Raw genomic sequence first — 23600 nt, 5'->3', positions numbered from 1 at the left:
CTTCAACATTGCGTGGAAGTCTGGGACGGTGCCTAAGGAGTGGCAGACCGGGGTGGTGGTTCCCCTTTTCAAAAAGGGGGACCAGAGGGTGTGTGCCAATTACAGGGGTATCACACTTCTCAGCCTCCCCGGTAAAGTCTACTCCAAGGTGCTGGAGAGGAGGGTTCGGTCGATAGTCGAACCTCAGGTTGAAGAGGAACAATGCAGATTCCGTCCTTGGGTGGAACAACGGACCAGATCTTTACTCTCGCAAGGATCCTGGAGGGAGCCTGGGAGTATGCACAACCGGTCTACATGTGCTTTGTGGATCTGGAGAAGGCGTATGACCGGGTCCCCCAGGAGATACTGTGGGAGGTGCTGCGGGAGTATGGGGTGAGGGGGTCCCTTCTCAGGGCCATCCAATCTCTGTACGACCAAAGCGAAAGCTGTGTCCGGGTTCTCGCCAGTAAGTTGGAGTCGTTTCAGGTGAGGGTTGGCCTTCGCCAGGGCTGCGCTTTGTCACCAATCCTGTTTGTAGTATTTATGGACAGGATATCGAGGCGTAGTCGGGGTGCTGGGGATCTCATCGCTGCTTTTTGCAGATGATGTGGTCCTGATGGCATCATCGGCCTGTGACCTTCAGCACTCACTGGATCGGTTCGCAGCCGAGTGTGAAGCGGCTGGGATGAGGATCAGTACCTCTAAATCTGAGGCCATGGTTCTCAGCAGGAAACCGATGGAGTGCCTTCTCCAGGTAGGGAATGAGTAATTACCCCAAGTGAAGGAGTTCAAATACCTTGGGGTCTTCGCGAGTGAGGGGACAATGGAGCGGGAGATTGGTCGGAGAATTGGCGCAGCGGGTGCGGTATTACATTCAATTTATCGCACCATTGTGACGAAAAGAGAGCTGAGCCAGAAGGCAAAGCTCTCAATCTACCGGTCAGTTGTCGTTCCTACCCTCACCTATGGTCATGAAGGCTGGGTCATGACCCGAAAGAACAAGATCCAGGGTACAAGCGGCCGAAATGGGTTTCCTCAGGAGGGTGGCTGGCATCTCCCTTAGAGATAGGGTGAGAAGCTCAGTCATCCGTGAGGAGCTCGGAGTAGAGCCGCTGCTCCTTCGCGTCAAAAGGAGCCAGTTGAGGTGGTTCGGGCATCTGGTAAGGATGCCCCCTGGGCGCCTCCCTAGGGAGGTATTCCAGGCACATCCAGCTGGGAGGAGGCCTACTAAATAGTAGTCCAGTTCAGTGTTTTGGTACAGTTGGTTTTAATGCCTGATGTTATAGGAGTACACATGACAACCCTGAACAAGCAGCGTTGCTCTGCTCCGTCTTTCTGCTGTGCCCCATTCACATAGTGTTTAGTTTTACATTATGTAGGTTAAACTGCAATTAATCTGCGGTTCACATGTATGCATGCTCTGTGGTGGTCCATTACACTGTAGTCTCAACATCCCTGATCATTTTTGATCAATAGAATATAGAAAACATTACACTTCATAACCTTTTGTATCCGTAATATGATTGTGTTATTGTACAATTTAGCAGTAAAAAAAAAAGTCGTGTTCATGCTAATTAAACAACTGGACTTTAGGGTCAAGTGTTGTCGTATCCGGCCCATGTCCCGGATGTGAAAGCCCCCTTACTGAACTACTGAATATAATAATATTCCATTATATTTAGTATTTTAAATTGTTACCTGCCACCAGAATTTTGTGATTTCCTTGCCATAAATATAGACATTGTTACCATAAATTGGTGCCAAAAAATTTATCAGAATGCAGGAATTGAAGTCTTTTACCCTCAAAATTTCCTGGGGGAGACCAGATCCTCCCTGCTTTATGTGTTCCCCAAAGGCCAATTCTGAGCACAAACGGCATCAACAGACAGACAGTATGTGTACGTTTGTCTGTGTGAAACGTGTGCTCTTTAAAAAGTAGTAAGCATTGTTTGCCAGTTACTTACATTACATGTTTAAAAATATGTTACATAAGGTACTGCTTATATTATTTCACCATCTGTACACAAATGTAATTAGTTAATGCACGTGTCCGTGGGTGGGGCTGCATGGTAATGTGGGCTGGTGTGACTACAGTGCCAGGGCTAAAGTTTGGTCCCAGTCCGCCCCTGCCTCCTCTCTTTGTTTACGGTCTTATTTTTTTTTACCTAGAATTGTCTGTGCTAGGATCTTGTCTAACTTTCAGTTAGATGTACTTTTCTGATTTACTTCTACCTGTTTAGGTAATTAGGCTGGTGTGCAAAGTGTGTTGTTGAGCTATAAATAATGATAGTGTGTTCTATTTACCTCGGAACTCGGAAGCCAGAGCTGGGAATGACATCACACCCGAGTTGAACGCGTTCCATTTACAAATCTGAATTGTACATTGTGGGGTTAGCTCTAGCCAGGTTAGCCATTGTTAGCAATACCAGTTAATAACAACACATTTCGCTGTTTTTTGTGCATACAAACAGCGTAACAACATGTCTACAGATAGAAGGACAGGAGGACAGGACTGTGTGTACCTGTATGTTACTACAGCTTTCACTACTGTTGATGCATGGAGCATGCATGTTGGATTTTGAGCTTGGGGTACTGCAACACCCACTACTTCCCAACTCGGAAGTCCGAGTTCAGGGGGGGCATGTTTCCGACTCTGACCTCGGACCTCCGAGTACAAATGGAACGCGCTATGAGTTTCTATTGCTAAGCTATCACCAGCTTTGTTTGACTCATTAGCAGGGGTGTGACCACCACAGTTGAACTTTGGTATTTAGCTAGTTTCAACAGGCCAAAACTTTTTTTAGTTTCTGATTTCAGAAAGATGTGTATGACATCTGTGGCTGTTAACCTGAGAAGAAGTAGTGTGATGTACATTGAGGAGTGTGCTACTTACATCAGACCCGTAGTTGATAGCCAGTGTCTGCAGGGCCCAGGGGAGACCAAGCCCCACCAAGATGTCAAACACGTTACTGCCGATGGAGTTGGACACCGCCATGTCTCCCATTCCTGAACAAAGATGGAGTTGTAAAGCAGAAGAAACAGAGGGAACAGGAAAGGAGAAGAAAGACAGCATGAAAGGAAAAGTGAGTGAGTGGGCAACGAGGAGACAGGAAGTGACACTGGGGGCGTGGGGTGCGGTGGGGTGGGGTGGGGGTGGGGTGCTGCGACACGTCGGGACAGAGGTGGGTGGATATGGGCGAGATCAGTGGAGCTATCTGTCTGACTGACGTCCCACAGAAACAACGAAGCGGTGAAGCGACAGCGGCTACAAAGCGAACGACGGACGGCTAAACTGCAGTGGTGAGTGTGTGTCTCCCAGCGAGCAGTCAGACAGAGCCGTTTAAATATTTGATGACAGGAACAAGAATAAACACAGATGAAAGGATGGAGGACGGGACCCTGTCGGGCTGTCTTCCCTCATCACCCCCCCATTCTTTTACAGTCTCACCACAGGGACGGAAGAGGGACAGCAGAAAAAGATGATGTGCCTACACACACACACACACACACACACACACACACACACACACACACACACCCATCCTCCCCAGCCATCTCCTCCCCTCTCTGGCTCTTTAACAGCGACCTCACTTTGATTCTATTGTTTGGCCTTCCTTGGGCCGTAGGTGTGTGTGTGTGTTTGTGTTAAATGACAGCTTGGTAACCTGTCGTCGTGTTGTGTGTTTGTGCGTGTGATTACCTTGTCGTGCCACTATTAGGCTGGCCATGCAATCAGGGACGCTGGTGCCGGCTGCCAGGAAGGTGATGCCCATGATGACATCAGGGATACCGAGTGTGAAGCCTATCACTGTTACCTGACGCACAGACAAAGAGAGACAGAGACAGACCATTACTGCTTGTATTTTGGCAGTTGTCTTTGTGTTAGAGAGATAGGAGAAAGATGAGACAGCTTGAGATGTGCTTGGAACAGAAAATGCTGTTACCATGCTCGTTGTGGTGGATGAATGGGTTAAACACAGGACTTGCACCCAGGAGGCTGGTGTTTGGCTAAAAGGTAGCTTTACTATTTCTGTCGCTCAGGAGGTAGAGTTGTTGTCTACCAATCGGAAGGTCGGTGGTTGATTCCCTTGCCTCTGCAGTCTACATGTTGCAAGATACTGAACCCTAAATTGCTAGAACTAGTGCAGTACCCGCTTGGAGTGATGTCTGTTTGGAAGGGGCCGATTGCTTGGTTCCCAGTATTGCTGCTTGCAGCGTTGTTGGGTGGCGTGCCTGTTCAAAGCGAGAACCACTCATCCAGTGGTAAATGTATTGCATTTATATAGCGCCTTTTCTTCCTTACCAGACGAAGCGCTTTACAATTTGCCTCTCATTCATCCATCCACATAAATTGATGGTGGCGCAGCTGCCATGTAAGGCACTGGACTCCTCATCAGGAGCAACCTGGGGTTCAGTGCTCAGTAGAGGTACTGCTCTACCTCCTGAGCCACAGCTGCAGTTACTACTTCACTCTCAACACTACACTTCATCGGTCCACAGCAATACACCTGCCATGTGCGAAGTTGGTTGGATGAATGCTTTTTGAATTTTAGACGAAAATAGTAACATGTTCTGAGGAAGGACCTCTTAACCCCCACCAAATACGTACACCTAAGTCTTCCACAAACCTAGGCAAAACACTGGACATGTATTTGGATCTTGAATCAGCAACATTCAGTTGCTTTATTTCAGCTACTTATTTTAGGACCGATTGGTGGGATTGCTGTGGATGAAGTACACAAGGCGATACACTGGTAAGAACAAATTATGTTTAACCATGTATCCAGCTAATTTAACTAGCTCACATTACTGTATTGTTTCAACAGTTAACTTCATTTAATACTGTATGTGGCGTTATCGTTTGCTGTGTGCAAATGTTCCACCAAAAGAAGTTCCTTCCCGAGACTATTTTGCAGAGCCCCCGTCACTGCGTCTGAAGCTTAGCGCCGCCCAAGACGGTTGTGATTGGTTCAAAGAAATGCAAACAACCCAGAGCGTTTTTTTCTCTCCTATCAAGGAATGTATCTGTGGAGGGGCCAGACCTTACTCCGCAGCGCTGTGGGGATATGTCTGGAAATGCGAGGCAAAAATGTGCTACTAAATTGCCCTTTTTTCATGTTTTCACTAATGTACCTCCTCCACCACCAGCACACCTTCCTCCCGGCTCCAGTTTGGTTTTCTTTTTCTTTCCATTCTAGCCAATCTTCTATTAATTTAATTTTTTTTTTGTATATGGCTAACGGATACTTTGTTAATTTCACAGGTTAATTGCTACACACAACATTAAAGATTTAAAACAAATGTAAATGTATAAAATCACACAGGCTATGGCAGAACAGCATATCACTGAGCATGTATGTTTTTATTTATCCCCATCTATGCCAGTTTGCCTTCCTCTCTTCCCAGTCTCTCACCATCCAGACCATGATGTAGGAGAAGGCGGCGATCCACAGGGTGGAGCAGAAGAAGGATAGCATGAAGTAGTTTTCCCAGCGAGGCTTGGCGCAGTTGGGGACGGTGAAGTAGAGCAGCAGGCACAGAGGCCAGGCCACCAGCCACTTAAGCTTGTTAAACACACCCGCTGCAAACACACAAGATAGGAGACACAGTGTCATGGCTCAGATACATGGAGGCAGGGGAAAGACAGATTATTATGCCCTCTTATACTATGTCACGTCATAATCCACCTCTTGGTTTCTATTGGCTGATTTGTCGTGACGTTTTCCCCAACAAGTTGTGTTGATGTTATGTCCGCATCTTCAAATGTCTACAAATGAACTGTCAACTTGATGTTGACGCTGTTTGACACCTGAACGAAGACAGACCTGGTCCAAAAAGAAGAGCGGAAAGGTGCAAGATACGACAAAGGTAGGCCTCTCATCTTTACCTTCAGTCGGGCGGCTAAGCGTTTAGCTTTCTTTGTTTTCAAATGCACAAGCAAAACCAAGCTCTGCAATCCCTAGACGTAAGGAGAGTAATTAACATTTCATTTAATTTCATTCACATTTCAGATTTAAACTGATGTCCACCCATAAGAACAGTTTGCTGTCCTATTCTGTTAAAAAAAAAAGATTCACAATGTTTCCTCTATGTTGATAGCATAGTGGTGGTCCGCCATGGTAAAATTTCCAGCGCCACGGTATCAGAAATAGGGCAGACGCACAACAGGGTTTCCGCTATGTAAACCGCGCACCACCGCTCCTTCAGCTGTTTATGAAAAGTCATAAAGTCATAGCGCCGTCTTCTCTACTGAACTCAAGCAAACTGTCATCCGCTCTCTCTCCCCCTAGGGTGAGCAGAGCAACTGGAACAGTGATAGGACGTCATCACTCGCGAAGTGATGGCAACCAAATAAACAACATTATTTGGTGCAAATAAGCAATGTAGCTAACGTTAACGTTAACTTTAGCGTTACCCCTTGCTTTTCAAGTAAGCTCGCGTCCTTACTTGGTGTTAAGGGGTATATAGCCCTTCCCCTTAGCCCTACCCCTTGCAAGGGCTATCCAGATTCATTGCGCAACAAGGAACATGGCTGCCCCGTTGACCAGAGAGATCCATAAATGTAAGTATTTTCGGCTTAAAGAATTGATTTAAAAATTACGACGGTCTTGTTTTGCGCTCTACACAGTCCTGTACATATATATTTGCAACCATATTTGTAATTGAAACGTTTTTAAAAATCGCTAGCTTGCTATGCTAACGCTAACGCTAAAGTTAACGTTAGCTACATTGCTTATTTGCACAACAGTCCCGCATTTCTCTGCCTTGAATGGACTCCATGCATGTCTACAGTGTTAACTAAACTCCATTAGCAGCAAATTTCGTTTGATATCAGTGTATAACACTACCGTCCTGTATCACACAGGGACGCCGGAGGTAACCCAGCAGCTGATCCACTTTCTGAAAACGAGCAGAAGTTTCTGCGTTCATGTTGTAGCCATTCATTATTGTATTGGTACTGTATTATTGTAAACATGTGTAATTCATTTCTGTTCATGCACCTTTACATTGTTGTTGTTATGATACAGGACACTAATGAAAGAAATGGGGTTGGAGGGAAAGGTTACTGGCCAACAGGCATCAGACTGGGGTCTGGAATTTCAGAATAGCTGTAGTTTTTTGTTTGTTTGTGGTCTTGTGTGTCTTTTTTGAGTTTTATACATTTGAGTGCCTTCTTTATATGTGTGTGTGACATGTAAGTTATGGTTCTAATAGTTGATAATGGTTCTGTAATATAACATATTTTTATATAATGTTTTTGCCTGTAATGTTTACTTTATTGGGCAATAAAGACAGCTTTTTGTTAACAAAGAAAGTGTTTCTGAACATCAATGACATTCAAAACAGTGATAACTGAAACAGATATACAACACACCATGCAGTGTGTATACAAATATGTATTGCAAACAGACCTATATGTATGATGATGTAACCAAGTGGCGTCCCATTTCATAGGGGTATGTTTTCACCCCTACCCCTTACCCCTCGTTTTTCTAGGGCCAAGGGCTAAGGGGTAGGGGTAATAGAGAAATGGGATTCAGCCTAAATGTTCTTACAGGGGAGCATGCCCATGGACCCCCCTAGGGGGGCTTGTGCCCCAGTGCAGCTCTAGGTCTTGTGATGCCCCTGGGGCAGTGTCCCCGTTTTAAGTTTTACAAAGATAAAAACATTACCTTTTTTGGAGGTATTTACGCTTCTGAGCTGAAAATGTCCCCGGATTTTGTCTCAGAAATCTGGTCACCTTAGACTAAAAGCGGGGTGAAACAGCTAGCCTGACATTCAACAATATGCCTGTCACCACGTCTAAATCATATATATCTTGTTTGCTCTCACACCCTCTGCTTCTGCCCCCTCTACCTTCTAGCTAAAAGCTTCTCCCTGTCCGTCTGTCTTGTGAGTGTTCTGTGTGATCAACAGTGCAGGTGTTTATCTTCTCTGCTTTAAATACTAGGCTTCATTTCCACCAGTTGTTCACTCAGCTACATAGTCAGTCTCGTTCCAGCCCCTTGTTTGGACTTTTGCTAGTTTGGTCTCCCTCTGCCTGCAGCATTCCCCCCGCCCGACTCCTGCCTCTGTCCCTCTCCTGCTTTGCCTGGAAACCGCACTGGATCAGCTCCGCTCTCCCCGGCTCTCTGGACTGTGACAGCGCCTTGCTTCCCTCTGCCATTTCCCCTCTCAGCCTTGGACTCCGACTGCCAGCCTCAACCTTTCCCCTGGTTCCTCCTCGCCTAGCCCCTGCTCTCTTCTGGCCACAAACACTCTGCTGCCAATTCTCAACAAGTATCATCAGTTTGATACCTTGTTCCATTACTAGCCTCTGCCTCTGTGTTCTGCACTTGGGTTCTCTGAACTACCTCCCGTGACACATAGTGCGTTCCACTTGTACTCGGAAGTTGGATTTTCAAAGTCAAATTGTCAAAGTCGGAAACACGCCGCCTGACCTCGGATTTCCAAGCTCGGAACTCGGAAACCCACCGAGTACCCCGAGCTTAAATCCAACATGGATGCCCCGTGCATCAACAGTTGTGAAGGCTGTAGTAACGTAGTTATTAGCACTTCTGTCTCATTAGTGTCTCACTAAATCAGTCGTACACACAGTGCTGTCCATCTGCTATCTGTGGACATGTTGTTACGCTGTTATTAACGTACCGTTGTTATTAACTGGCATTGCTAACAATGGCTAACCTGGCTAATGAAAACAATAAAAATCCGACTTGTAAATGGAATGCATTCAACACGGGTGTGACAGCATTCCCAGCTTCGGCGTCCGAGTTCCGAGATAAATGGAATGCACTAATAGACATTAGAGCCGTCAGTCTTCCTCTATAATACCATTTGAATTTCATTTGTTATTTTTTTTTATATTCGAATAATATTTGAATATTGGTTTAGTGGATGTCGATTTTAAAGTCACGTTAAAACTATTTCCCATCCTTCTTCCGATTTCCAGCCGCAGCCTGTCACTCCCCCTGTACTAACGTTACTCGGTACATAACGTTAGTAAATTTACCTCACAATGCTTTGTGTTTCTCACTCCCGTAACTTATTGTTCATCAGACGTGACATGAGAAGAGGGAGATTAGCTAACGTTAGCCAACCTATTTATAAAAAGAAATCACATTTGAATAGTAATTTCAGCATTCGAATAGTATTGATTTTTTTACTATTCGAATTTCTGTTTATTCGACTTTCGGAATTCGTTCCAAGCCCTAAAAGACATGTAGGTTTTGGTGGTGGTAATGTGGTGCTACCTTATCTTGCAGTGACTGTGTGCAGCTTCCTGGAGTCACTCCAGGAAAGAAAGCAAATAAGTGGATTTCCAAAAACATTGAATTATTTCTTTAAAGGTCCCATATTATGCCCATTTTCAGGTTCACACAGTTCTCATACTGTCTGTCTGAAAATACCTGTATTCACCCTCTGTCTGAAACGCTCCATTTTAGCACCTGTCCCTTTAAGCCTCCCTCCCGAAAAAGCCCAGTCTGCTCTGATTGGTCAGCGTTTCCAGGGCTTCTGCATCTGCACTCTCGGAATCTCTGCACCATCATTGCAGCCGGGGAATGACTGTAGCGGCACTTTATACCTATATAAAGTATAGTTGTGACATCACAACCAGTCCTGAAGGCACGTTCAGTGGCACAATTTCTGAATACAGATGTGTGCATTTCTCTGTGGGTTGTCATTTTGATACTTTGACAGTATTCATATAGCACCGCAACCTGCTTTATAATCAAAAAGACATTCTTTTTACAATATGAGACCTTTAAACAAAAGTGACGCAAAATAAATAATTTACAATAACACACAGATGCATCTCCAGCAGGTACCTGGGCACTGGAAGGGTACCAAGGGTCCCTCTCCATCCTCTTCTTCTTCCTCTTCATCGTTCTCGTTGTTCTCATTGTCCTCGGTCTCCGTCTCGTTGCCCACCTCTTGGTCGTCGCGGCGCACGCTGACGCCCCTTTCAGCCTTGGACAGCCCATTTTCTATGCCCCGCCTACTTCCTCCTTTCACTGGAACATCCGAGTCACCGTTGGTCAAAGTCCGGGTGTTGATTAGACGCTGCCTCTGTATCACACACACACACACACACACACACACACACACACACACACACACACACACACACACACACACACACACACAGAGTTAGTTTAGTTTAAGTGTTTCACCGAATATAAAATACAAATTACATTGAAGAAATACAAAAATATTGTACATGTGAGGGTGTGGCAAAACCTGTAATGGCCTATATAAAAACCACCACCAAGGACATGCACAAATGTAGGTCAAACTAAAAAAATACAAATCTATCAGTTTGTCATACAAACATACTGATGGAACAACCTGATCCAATTTATTTCATATAGCAGCTTCATTCGTCAATGTGAAATTCAGACTTGGGCAACAGATCGCTATATTTACTGGGAATTTCTTTCTTCTTTTACAGTCAGAGAGTTATAAAATCCTTTTAAATTAAACTAAAAGCAAAAAGTCATCACTTTGTGACACTTGAAGTTGAGTTTTTCAGCTGTTCAGTGTGACACAGTTGACTGGCTCATTAGCGATCTAGGCTCTAGGTTTTCCTCTGGTGGATATATGTTTGGTAGGACAGTCAGGAAGATGTGTGTCTTTGTTTGCAGCTCAGTCTGGGGCTCTTTGTGTGTCATGTCTTACGCTCGGGCTGAACACTTTAACGCTTTTATTTTGAAAATGCAATTTGAAAGAGTAATTTCTTTGATTGCAAGAGCTGTGAATTTCAGCTATAAAGTTATGTAATAAATAGTGTTGTAACAAGCTGTAGCTAGTGAAGGTTTAACCCTTGTGTTGTCTTCCCTTTAACCTTGAAAAAAACACATTTTTCTGACATTTTTGACGCCTTTTTTCACAATTTGTTTTTGCTTTTTCCAACGTTTTACATTTTTCTTCTATACATTTTCAGTGCTTATTTCTACGTCCCATATTTTCTGATATAAAACAAAAATTTAAAACGGGTCAATGTGACCCAAAGTCAACACAAGGGTTAAGCCAGCGTCTATCAATTTCACCGGCTATCATGACAATGGGCACATCCACTGTTTATGCTTGGCAAAAGATTTTTTGTGGAAGACAAAACAGCACTCTGTATCATCATGTCTTTATGTTTGGAAAGATATGCAGTGGGCTGTTCATATATGATCAACAGAGTGGTGAATGTTTTTCTACAGACAAGATCACATAAATATCAGACAGCTAGCTCAGCAGCTGTAAATGACAGCTGGTGAACAGAGTTGTCAGAATCTCCCTTTAAACATTTAGTCAGATATTATTGGTTTAATCTTGTAACCTTAAAGCTCTCAATTGAGACATCCAAGATTCAGGCCTATGAAGCAGCTCATCCTGTCTGTGAAGCTAATTTTAGCACTATCTTAAGATGCTATGAAGCAGAGCTGTTGACTGGGTGTCATCAGTCGATATGGAAACATTGTAGGATGTGAATTACTAGGTGCCAAAAGCTGAAAATGCAGAAAATCCATGTTATCCACTTCTTTACAAATGAAATAAATGCATTCTTCTTAGAAAACAACTCATTTTTAGAAATGTCTCATGATATATTGTCTCTAGAAGTGGATTATTCAACTTTTGTTTTTGTTGAAGAAGGAAAAGAAAATCGCTATACTCAACACTATCGAATCACAATACTTCTAGAATCGCCAATATATGAAAATTGCAATAAAGATCGAATCGGCACCCATGTATCGTGAAAGAATTGAATCGGGACAAAAGCATACCGTCCCAGCACTATGAATTACTAGCAGTTTGTCATCATTACAATAACTGGCCAAGCATGCAGCTGTTCCTGCAAACGTATGAAGTAAAATAATTTGAGTAACTATCTGCAGAGGAAAAACAACTGCATCCTGGGTGGTGTTAGCACAGACAGGGTGCCATTATGAAACCAAAAATATAATTTTTCTTTGTTTCTTTTAGGGCAATTTGTTTTGTCTCTCTTTATTTCGATCAAAAGTGCAGCTGTGGTGCGCCTGTGTGCATCCTGACCTCGGTGATGAGCATGCGGGAAGCCATGGTAAGGCGGGTTCTCGGGGAGAAGTGACTGGTGATCATGATTCTCATGCCCGCCTCGGAGAAGGACAGCTGGTGGGGGTACGCCGACATCAGCTCGTCCACCATCAGCACCGACGGCTTCCTGTGGTGGTTCGCTGCAGGACACACACACACACACACACACACACACAGGTAATTACACAATATACACTTATGCTTATGCTACTACTTATATTCCCACAGTACTTATTTATATTCATACTGTATTCATGTTGAAGCTGCACATTATGTTCACACTGCACTACAATAGAATTTGTTTAATCTTTAGAAACACTCTTTTTAAATTAATCTTACTTTACTTCTACTTAACGTTTTTATTTGTTACTGTAGCTATGTTACTTTATGTTACTGTACACTTATTGACTTGCTCTTTTATTACTCTTATTTTACCTTGAATTTGACTGTGAGCAACTGAAACTAAACAATTTCCCTTAGGGGATCAATAGTCAAAAGGGGATCAAAAGTATTCTGATTCGGATTGAGTGGACTGATATGTGTGTGTGTGTGTGTGTGTGTGTGTGTGTGTGTGTGTGTGTGTGTGGTGCAGATGATCTTGTTGTCAACACTTTGGATAATACACTTTTTCTCTTTCTTCAGTACCAAGTATGGAGATGGAGCAGGGAGGCGTTATTATGGAACCCACGCAACTTCTAGGCAAGAACCGCTCTTCAATAGCATTCACACACTACTATTGGCCAGGTGTCCATGCTTATGCAAGGTAACGTAACCCGATTTGTTCAGGTCCTATCCCCTGACCAATTGGCTATCCTAACCTTAACCACTCGAGGTCAATGCCTATGACATGAACTACTATGACTACTATTTCTTAGTCACTGTTCCATTATCTTTGTTGTGACTATTATTTCCACTGTTCAGCACATCCCCAACCGGCATCGCCAGACACCGCCTACCAAGAGCCTGGGTCTGGCCGAGGTTTCTTCCTATCCAATCCAATCCAATCCACTTTATTTATATAGCACGATTTTAACAAACACAAGGTTTCCAAAGTGCTGCACAAAAAGATAAAACAGAAATAAGTAAAATAAATAAAATACAATATGACAAACACCATACAAATATGCAAGTATACACATAAGATCAACACAAGACAAGAGGTGTGTTTTAAGAAGATTCCTAAAAGAAGTTTTTCTCATTACTGAGGTTTCTTCCTAAAAGGGAGTTTTTCCTCGCCACTGTCGCACTGAATGCTTGCTCTTGGGGGAATTACTGGAATTGTTGGGGCTTTATAAATTATAGAGTGTGGTCTAGACCTACTCTATCTGTAAAGTGTCTTGAGATAACGCTTGTTATGATTTGATACTATAAATAAAATTGAATTGAATTGAATTAACCCCAACCAATCGTGCTGCTTCGTAGGGCGGGACTTGGCTAGAAGTTACGTGGGATCCATAATAACGCAGCAGGGAGGCATTTAGCTTAGCTTAACAAATGGATGCACAGGGAAACAGCTAGCCTGGCTCTGTCCCAAATTAAAGAATACATTGACCAATCCCTGCAAAGCTCACTACTAAACATGTATTTATTTTGTTGAAGTGGTAAACAAACAGAAACTACTGTATTGTATTGAAACTATTTCCTGGTTAAACAACAGTTTATCCATCTGCCCAGTACTTATATACACGCCCAGCTGTTGAATCCTTGTAAAATATAAAGTGTACCTTTCTTCAGTAGAACAGCGGTAGCATCACATCCATCGTCTAGCTCTGCGTTATTGGCAGCTCCGTTCCTTAAACTAGACGGGTTCTTCTTCTGCCTCTCCAGGAAACGAACAATATGGGAGTTCATCCTGAAACAGACACATTTATTTAATTATCTCAACATTTATGTACAGCATAATTTTTATAATTAATTTATACTGTTTATTGATCCCCAGTGGGGAAATTACAATTTACACTCTGTTTGTTAGAAATCACTACACACAGGCCTGAAATACACACACACTATGCACTAATGGAGAGGGGTGGGCTGCCAGTGCTGGACCAGCGCCCTGAGCGGTTGGGGGAGGGTACGGTGCCTTGCTCAAGAGCACCTGGCAGTGCCCAGGAGGTGAACTGGCATCTCTCCAGCTACCAATCCACACTCTGTACTTTGGTACTCCGGTTCCCAACCCAAGTCCCTACGGACTGAGCTACTGTCACCCCTAGCACCAGTTTTGTTTGATTGACAACTGATAACAACTTGATATTTTATGTAGTTTCCTTTTTTTGTAAATGTTTCCATCAACATTAAATAACACTTTTTATTCCCAGGCCACAGAGAATACTCAATTCAGATTGCGGTGTGCATTATCTTCAGCTAACTGAAAGGCTCTGTGTTACTGTACGTGCCGTGGTGTTTTGTGTCTGGGTTTTGTGCTTTGATCCTCTCCAGGTGTGCGCCCCTGCCAGTGACGTCACACCCGTGAGCTGAAGCTGCTCAGCTGTGATAATCAGGAAGAAGCAATAAGTGGCCTCACCGAGCTTCAGCAGCCAGTGTGCCAGACAGCTGAGTGGAAGCCGTGTGTGTTGCTCCAACACAGTTGTGCTGTGAAGCGTTGTAGTGTTTATTAGGATGTGTTAACCGAGTCCTAATCGTTTGTTACTTTGTTAAAAACTTTGCTCTTTAGTTTACTTTTAGTGATTAATATTAAACGTACAATATGTAACTTTCTGCAGCTAGGGGTCTCTCAACCAAAACAATGGATTGTAAACACAGACGTTTGATGACGTAGGGAAGTTGCGTGGAATTATGGGAGTTTTTATTGCTAAACGCTATTGTTGATTAGAATGCATCTGTTCACGGATGAGTTTACCCATTCAAGTTTATTCACATTACGTTTAGTAACATTTATTCATGTCATGCTAATAAAATAGCTGCAGTTTCCCCAACATAATTACGTTTTTCTTGATTCAATCTGTATTGGTAGCTGGCTGACCAGTTAGCTAGTGAGCATTAGCGGCTAATGTTAGCAGGTTTTACCACACTATCACAGTATATTTCACATGCCAATGTCACCTTTTGGATTTTACCGGGCGGACGGGGTTTGTTGTACTGCTAGCTAGCTACTCAACGAGGCTGAGAGACGGGTGTGTGTGGGGATTGCAGGGGGAATCTCCGCGATGGCGATGATGTTCGATGCCTGTTGTGCAGCAGCAGAACATCTCCCAGCTGCCCGATCTCCCCCTTCACTTTTCTGTAATCTTAACTATTCGTTTTGGTGCTTAACTAAGGTGACCAGATTTCTGAGACAAAATCCGGGGACATTTTCAGCTCAGAAGCGTAAATACCTCCAAAATAGGTAATATTTTTATCTTTGTAAACTTAAAACGGGGACACTGCCCCAGGGGCGTCACTAGACCTAGAGCTGCACTGGGGCACAAGCCCCCCTAGGGGGGTCCATGGGAATGCTCCCCCTGTTTAAATGCATCAATCTGGTGCACTTTGAAAACAAATTCAGACAAGCAGCAGGGGGGGTTCTATTTGTGGAGTAGTTTTGGAGACATGCCTCTATGACATATATCACTTTTTTTTTTTTAAAAGTGATGTAGTACAACCAGCACTAATTATGTGTGAGGTAAGTTTAGAGACACAACTCTATTTAACCCTACCAGCACTAAGGGCATTTTAACAGTTCATTGTCCGTCTGGTTTTATTTTCTAAAAAAGCTTGTAAAACATCAACCCTGTTGTCTACAGTCAATTTATGAACATCATTTTTTTCCAGGAAAAACTGGGCTATTAGAATATTTGTGCTGCAGTGAGGTCACTTGAATGTAAAAATAGGTTGTAAAGACAAATAAATAAATAAAACGGAACATGAATCTCACTGATATATATATTGATATCACAGACAGATCAATAAAAGATAAGCCAATCTCCTGTCTAAATCAGTTCCCATATGTCTTGGGAGTCAAACTGTGAAAAAATAAACATTATAACTTATATAGTTGACTAAATACATACATTTTTTCAAAAAAAGTCCAGACGCTTTTGCCCTCATGACATTCACTTATGCCAATAATCAAATAATAATGTCATATTTATTGAAATCACACACATAGCAATGTTCTAAAACAGTTATCTTATATATTTGGAGTCATGCAGTGCAAAAATAAACATAATGAACATTATAACTCATGTAAAAGGACAAACTATTTACATTTCTTCAAAAAAGGCCCAAATATATGCCAAATCTCAAAACAATCTTCTCTGTGGAAAGGTAATAAACTGGAGTGATCTAGCTTTTACTCTATAGCCTTTGTTCTCGCTTGGATTCGGTGGAGTGATGCATCTTTCCACTGCATATACTCTTTGTATGACGGACCTGCCTTCCCATTGGTTGAAAGACGTCAACACAATCTCGCAAAGCATCATGGGATATTCAAAATGGCAGCTAGCATCGAGCTAGCGGCAAAAATGACGGAAAATTGATAAATTATGGACATCAAGTGGATAAATCTTGGATATAAGCGTTTGGATCTATTGCTGAACAACTCCGAAAAGAGTTCCAGGCTGGATAGAAAACCTTCTGTAAAGGCTACAAAGACACCAAAGACACCACCGTGATGGCTAACTCTTTAGCTTTTAGCAGCAAAAATCGGTAAGTTTCTACATTAAACCGTTATCAAATTATCTAAATATTAATCAGAGGTGCCGTTTTGTGTCGTCTACGACGCGGTCAGGCTCTGAGAGTTAATTATTAAAATATGAAATGTTTTTGGCAAAAAATATTCCCCAAAATTATGCTTATTTTTGAAAGGTAAGTGCTGTAGTACAACCAGCAGGGGGGCTTCTATGTGTGGAGTAGTTTTGGAGACATGACTCTCTGTAATTATGACATATATTACATTTTTATTGGCAAAAAATATTCCCCAAAATTAGGCATATGCCTATTTTTGAAAAGTAAGTGCTGTAGTACAACTAGCAAGAGACCAGTTATAATTGAGGTAAGTTTGGAGACACTACCTTATTTAATCATTAAATTAATAAATATTTTTGTTGTATCTCTTTTCGGTGTTGTAGTTTGTAGACGGTCCCTAAACAATGAAAATTTGATGAAAATGAGTTTGTAGCTCGTGGTTTACCTTACTACGGCAGGAAAGATGCGTCGTTTGTGATTTAATAACATTTCGCTGCAGATTAATTGATCCCGGAAGTTCAAATCTGTGAATATCTTTCTAACTTTACCGAAGTTGAGCTCTGAGCGGCGCTGCTCTGGCTGTCTTGAGCCTGCGCATGTAGGGTGCGCGACTATACATTTGGTCACTGTTTTCTTTCTTTCATTACAATTTTGGGTCTGTCAGTCACAGTTTAAACCGGGGACATTTCTGGGGACAGCTCCAGCCGGGGACAGGTCACCGAAACCGGGGACGTCTGGTCACCCTATGCTTAACACACCTGTTCTCGGGTTAATTTAGCTAGCTAACTGTAAAGACATCTAAACGCGAAGGGGGGAGAAATTTGGTACAAACACCGTTAGCGTTTACGGAGACGTAGCTAGCTAGCTAACATTATGGATGGCCGATGTTGTGACTAGGATGCCTGGGTCTGATATTCTCTGTTTCCAGACGCTTCATTAAACTGCCATTAGCGTCGTAAGCACCGACTGGGGCTAACGGTAACTTGCTATTGCTACATGGCCCGGCTGTGTTGTCAGCTATCATCCCGAATGATGTCTCTTTGTGCCGGGGGAGTGAGGCAGGCAGAGCGGAGTGCGCTAGCTGGCTAAATTAGCATTAGATTAAGCATCTATCTATACAGCTAACGTTAACGTTACTAGTGAACTTATTCGTGGGTTAGCGCAGTGCTGCTTTTATCCATGGTCAAAACAAACATACTACTAATAACTTTATACTTATATACTTTATGATGTGTTGAACGATGTTGTAACCCTATGATGTTATCCACCAAGCATTAGCTAGCATTAATGTTAGCTACTTGTCAACCAGCACATACATTGTAGTAACATTAAACTGGATTAATATTGATGTATCAATAAATAAGGTTTCTGCTGTATTACTGTGTTGCAAAGTGGCATGTAATTAATCACAAAATGATGAATTTTGGCAGAAAAAGCAGTGTTACCAGTATTTTTTTCTGTGACATTGTATGATTTACAATTACTCTCAAACGTAGCATCTGGGTGCCCATGTTTTGACGGAAGTTACGAGTAACTAGATGGTGAAAGGTTATGACGCCACTGACGGGCGACTAAATGAAACGTGACGTGTCTGAAAATAAAATAACAGATTTCTCTGGGTTTGCCATTTGATGGAAACATTTGGGATAGTGTAACTACACAACTCAAAAAAATACATAACATAGGTATGGTCGTTTTTAGACATTTTAATGCAGAAAAGTTACATATTGTACCTTTAATCTTTGGTTTTTGTGGAGATCGCTTTCAGTTGTTTTGTGGTGTTCCTTGGTTTAACAATAAATTACTTTAGCCTTGAACTGCTTCCACCTGTTCCCCCCCCTCTCGGGTTTATTTAATTGTTAGTCCTCATCTCCTAGGGGAGTTTCACAACTGCCTTATTTAGTTTGGTTGAATCGCACTACAGTTGGTTTTACCCCTTGGTGCGGTTCTTTGGGCATTTTGGTGCGATTGGATTTTTCCAGGTGTGCAAAGAAACCGAACCAAGGGGAAATCGCTCCAAGTTTACAAACTCATCAACTGATTTGAACCAAACCAAACAAACTATAGGTGTGAAAACGCCAGACAATATAGAGACATAACACTCTGACATAGAGTCATCATCTGCATTCTAGTTTAATACTCGTACACAGGTTGACTCAGAGACTGCCAACACATTGTTTCCAAAAAGAAATAGTTACCAAAAGTTACATTTTGGCCATGGTATAAATGGGATAATCCAATCTCACCCATTTGGTTTGAAAAATAATGTGCAGAACCTGACCACGAATATGACAGTTTCTGCAGTTGCTTTACAACAACTTTTAATGTGAATAGGCACTGATGTAACACAGCAATATGGCTCTCGGAGAGCATTCTGACTGGTGAAAATGAACAACATTACACTGATATGCTTTACAGGTTTACTGCAATCAACGGATTGTGGCCCCTGTTTTAAAGTGCCCTTATTTTGTCAATGAGTATTCTTTAAGAAAAAAACATAAGGTGTTGAACTTAATTATAGTACTTACTTCATGATCAAAATGTAGACGAAATACATCAGAATCAACGTGAGAGCTTCCCACCTGGAAGAATGAATTTAGCATGTGAATTATTCTGTAAATTACAATCTGAGGCATGCCGTTCATTCTTGTTCATTTTAAACAATCAACACTTATTTAAAAATTAGACTTACCAAACCACTTTTTCGTCATAGATGAACTGTAATATGGAAAAGAGGAAAATGACAGAGAAGTGAAAGTCCTAGATTTGAATATGTAATTCACACAGCTGTCGAAATCCCACATGTTGTCAACACACAAAGGCATAATTACATGTGGACAATCACATCAGTCCAACCGGTTGTTAAGTTAAAAATATATTCATAATTCTTCTTGCAAGACACTCTAGCATGAATCTTTGTAATTGCAATGTTAAAGCTATAGTGCGTCGTTTTTTGTCGCGCCAATGATGAATTCTAATCTAAATAATGACAACAACACTGTCGGAGCATCCACATGCCTTCGGTGATCCCACACCACCACTCCTCCATGCAGCTGCTAGTAGTGTTTATCCCGTCAAATCAAGGAGGACAGAGAGGATTAAAAAACAAAAAAACATGGACTCTTCAAGAGAGGTAATTATCTTGTAATTTAAATTTTAACAGAAATGCGGTCGTCCGTCGGTCACTTTCTTCGGTCATTTCAGTTCTTTTGCTGAACGTGTAGCTCTTTTCCTAGTAGTACAATCACTGGCCGAAACATTTCGTGGGTGCTTCTTCGGGTTTTCAGTGGTGCTGTCAGTTAAACGCGTTATTAACGGCGTTAATGCAAACCCATTTTAATGCATCGATTTTTTTATCGCGAGATTAACGTTCTTTTTGGCCTAGCAAACTTTGTAGTTTTTTTCACATGCTGTTGCAACAACTAGTAACGTTAGAAAAACTACAACACCACACCGGACCTAGCTAGACCGGAAACAAAACAAGAGGCATGTCGCACACACTTGTTTGGGCTTGCAAGCCGGCCAAAGAGTAGTAGGCTAACGTTACGTTTTATGTGGATGGCGAGCATGAGATGCCGAAATGGATGCGTTGGCAGATTCTGAATGGAAAGTTTACTTTTAAAAAGTTGCCAAATGGTTCCATTGACAAGACCAAAGTGATCTGTGTGTTTTGTCGTTGTGAACTGAGCTATCATCGCAGCACGTCCAGTCTGAAATACCACTTGATGGCCAAGCACACAGCTCGTGCGAATTCTCCGCCCCCCTCGTCAAAGCCGTTACATTGTGTGAGAGATTATTTGCTCCAAGTGTGAATGACTGCTCCAAGTGAGAATGTTAGTGTGAAATTGAACACTACAGTATGCCAATGTTGTTTTCAATAAAAAAACATTTGCATAAAGCAAGCCGATCCACTTTTCCATGTTGATAAGAGTATTAAAATGAGAAAAAATAATGGGACAAAAAGAAATCAAGGGACATTTAGAATAGAAAAAAAAGGTGTGATTAATTGCGAGTTAACTATGACATTAATGCGATTAATCGTGATTAATCGCTTGACAGCACTAGTTTTCAGCCATGCCTTCACCTGTTGCAGCACTCCTCTTCCTTTCCAAAGCTAAATGCTGCTGTTGTCCTTTCTCAGCGGTGATGTAAAACGCATCACTCAAGCTGCTGCACGCAAATGTTGCCGGACTACACCATTTTGTAAACATAGCCATACTGAGAACTACAGAGTGCTGTGTCAACACATTTGGCAATGGCTTGAATGTAACGCTCATTAATATAAAATAGGGGCGCACTGTAGCTTTAATATGACTGTGTTTGGGTAATATCAAGATGTTCCTTACCACTATAAGAGCAGAGATAGACAGGGTGTAGTACGTAGAGTCTCTGAGCAGAGGCCAGCGGGAGAGACGAATTGCCTGGGAAACAGACAGACAGACATAGTGGAGTGAGATGATGCAACTGAACTACATTTTTTTGTCCTGTTGAGTAACACATCCCACAAGGTACTCACTGCTGTGCACTACTAACAAGATAAACCAAGCTCTGTATGTGTGTGTGTGTGTGTGTGTGTGTGTGTTGGCCTTACATAACATGTAATCTAAATAGGAAAAAAAAAATCTTTCAAGTATGTTTCTCTTTTCCTCCCGGGATTACAGCTGAACGGGACAGATATGGTTTTCTGACACACACACTTTTGCTGCAAAATAAATGCAGTTATGAAATAAAGGAAAGAGAGATAGAGAGTGTAGTTTCCATCCAATGTTTAATGTGAACCGTTTTTTGTTTTTTTTCTTTTTTTAAACTTGGCCGTACTGCAGAAAATTCAAAATAAAATATTACTCTTTAACAACGTCGGTCGGCTCATGGATGCATACTTAACAGTGCAGTGTTTGAAATGCTTGGTAATGTTTTGCGTGAATGTTAGGAGGGAAACATGGAAAGAGAGAGAGAAACAGACATAGGTACGTGTGTGTGCATGTGTCTGTGTTTTGCACTATACCTCTAGGGCGAATATCCCACACACTCCAATAATGCAGAGGATGTTGAAGACGGCCGAGCCCACGATGGTGCCGACCCCGACGTCACCTTTCGTGATGAAAACTCCTGCAGCAGATCGCAAACACAAATTATCACACGCGACTTCCATCTTTATAAATACTATGTAAGTATTTGTACATTTTTATTCCCAACTTGTATATATGTTTGTACATTCTTTCCTTCATTCATTATTTCTTGTATATTCTGTATGTGTGCTGTGTGTCTGATATTTTGCTACTGCAGCACTGAAATTTCCCAATTTGGGATCAATAAAGTCTATATAATCTAATCTAAAGCTATTAGTTCACATCTTTTGGTTGTGTGTATTTGGTGATGTTGACATGGTTCTGTGGTATGACTGTAGTCAAAAAGCCACCCGATCCACAATGCTATATTAGCCCTGCTAACGGTAACTGAATAATAATTGAGTGCATTAACAAAAACAATAATTTTCAATTGAAGCCTCTATATATTTATGTTTTTTTTTATATTTATGTTCACAGGGACTTTATTCTGAAAAGGTTAATGACATTTACCTTGGGGTCCGGACACCCAAACTGTCCAACGATAAAGATAAGTTTATTGGAATAAGAAATTAAAAATTCTGTCACATAAAATTGTAGTTTTTTCCTGACTTTTCTCTATTTTTTTCCCTTTTTCTGTGAATTATGGGACACATGTACCTCTTAAAACCTCTCAAAATCATTAATAAGAAAAATCTAAGAATGAAGAAAATGCAGTTGAACTCATAGATTTAAGTAGTCACAGGCTTAAAAGTTTGCAACAAGCCTATTTGCAACTCTCAATCTCTAGAGAAATGTTGTGGAAAACATAGCAATACATTGCAATAAAATACAAATATATCGATATGTAAATATACCAGCAATAAATAGAAAATACAAATTATTATAACACAAGTATTATGAGATGATAACCTAAAATCATAAAATGCACAAAACATTAGCGGCGTAACACTGTATAGTCTACAGAATGTGTGTGTGTGTGTGTGTGTGTGTGTTTCTCACCAATGACAGAGGTGAACAGTTCAGGAGCTGAACTGCCTGCTGCCATAAAGGTTGCTCCGGCAACATCCTCACTCAGCTGGAGACGCTGGTGAAGCGAGGATAAGAGGAGGACAGAAAGAAAGAAGGAAAGGAAAAAAAAAAAAAGAATAAATAAAGAATAAAAAAACAAAGACAGAAACAAAAACAGAAAGGGAAAAAAGAAAGACAGAAACAAAGAAAGAAAAGAAAAAAGAAAGAATATATACATAAAGAAAGAAAAAAGTAAGAAAGAAAGACAGAAACAAAGAAAGAATAAATAAAGAAAGAAAAGAAAGAAAAAATAAATAAAGAAACAAACAGAGAAGAAAACACTATTCTTCACAGAAATACTGTACATCCCAGTGCATCCCAAAGGGAGTTGTTGTGAAGTGATGGAAGCTCAGTGGAGGCGGTGCTCTCTTACCTCACATATCTTCTCCAGAGACGGGACAAAGTAGTCGTCACACACCAAGGCCAAGGCCAGGAACATGTAGACCGTCTGCACACGCCCACACACGCACACGCACACACATACACTGGTAAAGGGACAATAAACAACTATATATATACTATAATACTCCGTAATTACGTAATTTCGGTTATTTCTACGTTAGCTTAGTGTCATGATCCCACTGTCTCCCCATTCTTCCTGCTGATTCCTCACGTCTGTATCCACTTTTGACTTCATAAAAGCTCAGTTGTTCAGGTGGGCAGCTTATAAAAACTTAAGTCATGGGTTATTTACCCTGTTGGCAGTGAATATCACCACACAGCAGCTTTTAGGCATTTTTA

General features: G+C 41.8%; 1 protein-coding gene across 1 annotated transcript in view; it reads right to left on the bottom strand.

The window, feature by feature from the left end:
* LOC116047871 (sodium/potassium/calcium exchanger 3-like) overlaps positions 1-23600 on the bottom strand; it is a 135765-nt gene that overhangs the window by 5424 nt on the left and 106741 nt on the right. Inside the window, exons 4-15 of the mRNA XM_031296896.2 lie at positions 23233-23307; positions 22791-22875; positions 21728-21831; positions 21069-21143; positions 19415-19440; positions 19251-19304; positions 13764-13891; positions 12019-12179; positions 9807-10047; positions 5394-5560; positions 3680-3794; positions 2873-2985 (exon numbers count right to left, since the gene is read on the bottom strand). Coding sequence (XP_031152756.1) covers positions 2873-2985; positions 3680-3794; positions 5394-5560; positions 9807-10047; positions 12019-12179; positions 13764-13891; positions 19251-19304; positions 19415-19440; positions 21069-21143; positions 21728-21831; positions 22791-22875; positions 23233-23307 — 1344 coding nt within the window. The remainder of the gene's footprint in view (positions 1-2872; positions 2986-3679; positions 3795-5393; positions 5561-9806; positions 10048-12018; positions 12180-13763; positions 13892-19250; positions 19305-19414; positions 19441-21068; positions 21144-21727; positions 21832-22790; positions 22876-23232; positions 23308-23600) is intronic.

Source organism: Sander lucioperca, chromosome 15 (genome assembly GCF_008315115.2).
Source record: "Sander lucioperca isolate FBNREF2018 chromosome 15, SLUC_FBN_1.2, whole genome shotgun sequence".
Classification (NCBI taxonomy): domain Eukaryota; kingdom Metazoa; phylum Chordata; class Actinopteri; order Perciformes; family Percidae; genus Sander; species Sander lucioperca.
Note: the sequence above shows the minus strand (reverse complement) of the source record. Positions and strands in the feature narration are given on the sequence as shown.